Genomic DNA, 5,577 nt, shown 5'->3' on the forward strand with positions numbered 1-5,577 from the left:
TAAAGCTATTCTAGCCACACAAACATGGAGAGTTTGTCCTCAACGATGTAATTTGGTGGTCAAGCCGATCAAGGCAAAATATACAAATTAAAGGCAAGAGTTTTCTTAAAAGGGGAAATGGGATATCATAACTGGGCACAATGTAAAAAAAAAATCGGGTGGACCCATGGCACATTAGTGTATATTACCCATGGGCCCACAACCAGATCCAAATCACCCCCAATTTGTTGAAAACCTCATTGACTATAACCTGGTGAATAAGATAAAAAGTATGAGTCTTTACTTGTTTTTCCAGTTCCTTTTCTTTTTAAGAAATTAAAAAAAGTGAATTATGCATTCAGAAGATTAAGAAGTACATCGGGTGGGCTAACATCCCACATACAGTCAGAACCAACCTCACAATATAGATGCAAGGCGGTGGGCTAATAAATTCAAGGATTTATGAATATATATATATATATATATATAAAATAAACAAATCGGATCCATGCAACCCCGAACAGCATTAAGATTATCAGAAAGAATAGATGTTACAAAATGCCCTCTCAAAGCAAACCTTTCAAAGAATAGATGTTACAAAAGTTAAATTAATCAAGGCGAAGATCAATTGTGACCACACCAGATGTGTCTGGTTTGTTTTCGGTTTTGGATTCAGAATAGATGTTACAAAATGCCCTCTCAGAGGCCTTCTTGTTCGGATGGCATCGCTTTGAACTATATCATGTACGCGGATGATATTTTGATTTGTAGACATGGTCCCAAAAGAGAAATTCACCGTCTCAAGGAAATTTTAAATCAATTCTGCTCTTGGACAGGTCAAGAAGTAAGTTCAGCTAAATCCTCCATATTCTTTAGTAAGACTGTTCATAGGAGGAGTCGACAGAGGATCATCTCTCCACCGGAAGAGTTGGTTCTTGTCTCATGCTGGTCGGTCCACACTAACAATAAATTCTACCCCATATATGGAGTCTGCATTCTGTGCACTGCACTGGACGAGTGCACCAACCAACTAGAATCGGCCACGTCGATAGAGTAGAGCGGGGAAGAGGTAAGTTAACGGGAGGGATTTTGGCCGTCAACTAAAAGTGTTCGGTTGAACCGGACACAAAAAGACAAATACCTTTAGTTGACGGCCAAAACACTCCCTCGTGTTTTAGGCTTTTGTCATGTGGCTACCAAGTACCTTACCACTACTGTCACTCACTAAGAATAAGAAGAAGAGGAGAAGGAGGAGGAAGAGAGAGAGAGGAAACAATTGTCTTTTTGTGTCCGGTTGAATTGAACATCTTTAGTAGGCGGCCAAAATCCTGTTAACTTACCTCTTCCCAGATCCATCGACGTGGCCGAATCTGGTTGGTTGGTGCACTCGTCCAGTGCACCCCTTTTGTGTTCCAAAAACTTTTACAGTGGATTGGACCTTTACTAATGAAATGAAACCATGTTGGCGGTTCTTAATAGAACAGGATTACTTATGGAACAAGGCATTTGACTACTAATTACAGTTTTTGAACAGCACCGAGGTGTACAACGTATCTTGACTCACACCTGGTCTCTCTTCGATAAGACTACAACTGGATAGTAGGAAATGGATGGTCCATAGACTACAACGTACCCATTTCCTACAACAATGGGTGACAACCTCGTGATTTGTTACCCACAACTCCACATATTCACTTCCAATTCTCGGGGTAGCTCTAACTTTATACATCTAGAATCACATGATGAGTGGATGCATTCCAGAATATCATCAGATTCCTTTGGTGAAAATATTATGGCTTTGATTATCTCTATTCCACTCCTTTTGTTTAGTCATGAGTTGAAAGATATTCTTGTCTGGAAGCATTCTCAATCTTCATCTTCCTCTGTTGCTTTTTGGTAATGTAACTTGAGACATATATCATTCTTAAAAATCAAACATCTGCCCCCACCCCCCGTGTACACATGTTTCTATGGCGATGCCTAGATGGGGCTTTACCTATTGCAAGCTCTATTTCTAATACCCATTATGCCATCTTTGTGAAATGGCGGCGGAGTCCACCGACCATTTATTCTTCTCTTGTCCAATAATCGCTAGAACATATATGGTTTGCTTCCCAATTTTCACTTGGAGTGGATTTGAGTCCCCATTGGACAGTTCAGGATTCATTGCTCAACTGGTTTGAAATGGACAATTTATATGGGGAAGATATGGAAGGTGAGGTGTAAGTTAGTGATGGAAGACAAAGCATTAATTCAACCTGTGAGTAGTAGTGTTTGCAGCACAATCATAAATATAGTTTATATCTTCAACGATAAGTCTATATATGTCCAACATTACTCAAGAGAGCTTAGTTAGATGGGGGAAACTTTCTCTCAGTTCTCTTAAGTTACTTCGATGGGGCAACTAATTCACAAGCTGAAGGAGCTGGGTTCCTCCCCAGAGACTCTTGTGGAAAGTTTTGTTTTGGTAGATCAGTAAAGTTGAGGATTGGCGATCCTCTGGAGATTTTGAGGCTCAAGCTGCCCTTTTAGCTCTTATGTTTGCTCGATCAGGAGTTAGGCCTTCTTAAGAAAACTTCTTAAGAAGGAAAAAAGGGGGGGGGGGGGGGAGATTACAAAGGAAAAAGAGAACTTCTTAACTGCCCTTAGAGATTCCGGATCTGCTATTCACACCAACCTCACAAATTAGGTTGGTATAAGGAGCGCTTTGTGAAGAGCATGTCTGGTCCTCCTTTCTAATTAATTCTGATTTAGTCCTCACAAGTCACAACACTTGCAGCCTCTAATCGTGAATGTTCCAAATGTACAGTTAAAAGTGTTGTGAGGACTGAATCCGGCCTCCCTCCTTTCCACATATATATTTGCAACTTGCATAAACAGCTATCACAGAAAACGTATATCAGTTATTGGTACAGTTACCTGATGTGGTATCAGCATCACTGCAGACAGACTAAGTCACTAAGGTAGGCTCTCTGCATCAAACAGACAAACACACCACACACACAAGAGAGAGAGTAAAATGTTGAGATATCTTAACTAACATTTATCCCAAAAGCTTGCTCGAACAAGGCTAGAAAGGGTCTGAACCATGCCTTGGTTGAATCCTTCAAGTTCCTTGAGTGCTAAACTTGTACACCTCTCCACCAAATCTGTGAAGCCCTTCTCCTCCCCTCCAGTCCTATTGTTATGATAATACAGCATTAATCCATGTATCTTCCCCACATAGAGGCCATAATTTCTAAGTTTCTCTATTTCCTCTTCACTACCTCCTCCTAAAATGGCTCCGCAAGCAGCCCCACAAGCATACAGCCGTCCGTCCTTCTTCTCGCACACATGATCAACCCATCCCATGTCACACAGTTCCTCCGAACCCAACACGCTGCACAGCATTTTCCGGTACTGACCATCGACCATTCCTTCTGATCCCATAGCGCGTGCAATCTCGATGATGACCCTTAAAAGCCGTTCGGAATTGCCACCGGCGGGGTCGTCTGATCTACCCAATAACTCATACACAAAACTTAAGATGCCATCCCCAGTTAGAAGCTCCACACCAGCGGCGAAGGCGTGATGATGGGTTAACGCTTCTGGGTTTGACGGAATAGGGCGATCCGTCAGCGGCAGCTGTTCATGGGTAAATAGTGCAGCTTGCACGAGGTGTAGAGCAGAGGCAACCACCAGTGCTTGGTTTGGACTTATTGGCTGCTGCCCTCCGACGAGCTCACAGGTTGCCACACATAGGGCAGGTGCCATGGTTCTCCGGGCGGTGAAGACAAGATGGTGCATAGGCTCATAAACCAAGAGGGGTGGACGTACAGGGATGAGCTGCTTGAGTTGGTCCTCTATTTTCTGAGTTACACAAGTCCAGTAAGATTGATTTTGGGACATACTAACCTTTATGGATCTATTACATGGTGATAAGCAATGGAGATGGGATCTTGGACTAGGAGATGAAGGAGGAAAACCCAAGCTGCCCGTGAAATGGAAAGGTGCCGCCATTGCCGGAATAACAAAGGAATCAACCAAGAGAGAGAGAGAGAGAGAAGGAGAAGATTCAATTCCTCTTGTTTTTAATGGAAAGATGGTATTTCCGTTGCATCACAGTCGTATCAGATATTAATTAATTAACGAAATAGTGAATGTGTATAACATATTACAATTTGTGAACAGGTAGCTGGGATGATATTGGTCTGGTGTTCACATGTGATATTGAAATATAATAGAGAATACAAAGAAATGGATGATTTCTATGTTTATTATCATAAGAAAAAATTATTACCCAAAAAAAATCATAAGAAAAATTAATACAAAAAAAAGAAAGAAAGAAAGAAAGAGAAAAGAATCATGCACATCATCAAATGTCAGTAGGTAAAACGAGTCCGATTGATACAGAAGTAGATGTAAATTTGATTGGTTTATATTTGAATTCCAATCCAATTTGGATTCTTATGGAGGTTGCGTAGTATTAATATTTTAAATAAAAAATCAAAATATTATATTTTATCAACAAAATGACTTAAAAGTCACTTTCATATTGTTTATCGTAGATAAAACATATTGAAAATAAAATTTGAACCAACGACTCTTTAAAAACACAATAAACATTTGCCATTTGAATTCCTAGGTATCATCATTAAGCTGTCATCTTAATATGATAAATACAACCCACCGAATCCCATTTAATTAAGATTCATATTCATAGTGAATTCTTTGGAAATTGTGCAATGTAATTCTAATGCCATTGGAACAATGATAAAGTGACATGTTAGAGAAACATATTTGACATTGTGCTATTTGCCAAGTCTTTTTCAGACAGACGATCTGATGTTAAAAGACGGTGAATTTTTGTAAAGATTTCACAAAAAAGTATAAAAGTTAGAAGACGTTTGGTAATGTGAATGTCTTGTGGGCTAACAAACTTTTAATTTAACACGTGAGACTCATATATTTTCTAAGGTGGGACCGACATACTATTGATGGACATTTTTGTGGGGCCGATATACATTTTACAAGGTGGGCCCGATATATCATTAGTGGACATTTATGTGGGGTCCATGTGTGGACATGTATATGGGGCCCACATACAGTTTATAAGGTGGGCCCCACATCCCATTGGTAAACATGCATATGGGTCCATGTGTAGATATATATATGGGGCCCACATACATTTTATAGGGTGGTACTAACATACCATTGGTGGACATGCATGTGAGATCAATGTGTCGACATATATGTGGGGCCCACCTACATTTTACAAGGTAAGCCCGACATACCATTGGTGGTCATGCATATGGGGTCCATGCATGGACATGTATGTGAGGCCCACATATAGTTTACAAGGTGGGCCCCACATCCCATTGGTGGACATGCACGTGGGGTCCATGTGTGGACATTTATGTGGGGCCCAATACAATTTTCAAGGTGGGCCCACATCCCATTGGTGGACATGTATGTGGAGCCCACATGCAGTTTACAAGGTGGGCCCCACATCCTATTGGTGGACATGCATGTGAGGTGCACATATAGTTTATAAGGTGGGCCCCACATCCCAATGGTGGATATGCATGTGAGGTCCATGTGTGGACATGCATGTGGGGC

General features: G+C 40.9%; 1 protein-coding gene across 1 annotated transcript; it reads right to left on the reverse strand.

Moving 5' to 3' along the window:
* Window positions 1-2,795: 2,795 nt before the first annotated feature.
* On the reverse strand, window positions 2,796-4,152 carry LOC148878266 (heterodimeric geranylgeranyl pyrophosphate synthase small subunit 2, chloroplastic-like). The gene has a single exon (XM_088951694.1). It carries the CDS (start codon window positions 3,976-3,978, stop codon window positions 3,016-3,018), a length of 963 nt encoding a protein of 320 aa, XP_088807820.1. The 5' UTR covers window positions 3,979-4,152; the 3' UTR covers window positions 2,796-3,015.
* Between the last annotated feature and the right edge of the window lie 1,425 nt (window positions 4,153-5,577).

This window comes from Nelumbo lutea, chromosome 1, assembly GCF_056320005.1.
Source record: "Nelumbo lutea isolate HS-2025 chromosome 1, American lotus-T2T, whole genome shotgun sequence".
In the NCBI taxonomy this organism is placed as follows: domain Eukaryota; kingdom Viridiplantae; phylum Streptophyta; class Magnoliopsida; order Proteales; family Nelumbonaceae; genus Nelumbo; species Nelumbo lutea.

Excerpts from the sequence above, each read along its gene's own strand:
- LOC148878266 (XM_088951694.1), bottom strand. The coding sequence starts at position 3,978 with ATGGCGGCACCTTTCCATTTCACGGGCAGCTTGGGTTTTCCTCCTTCA.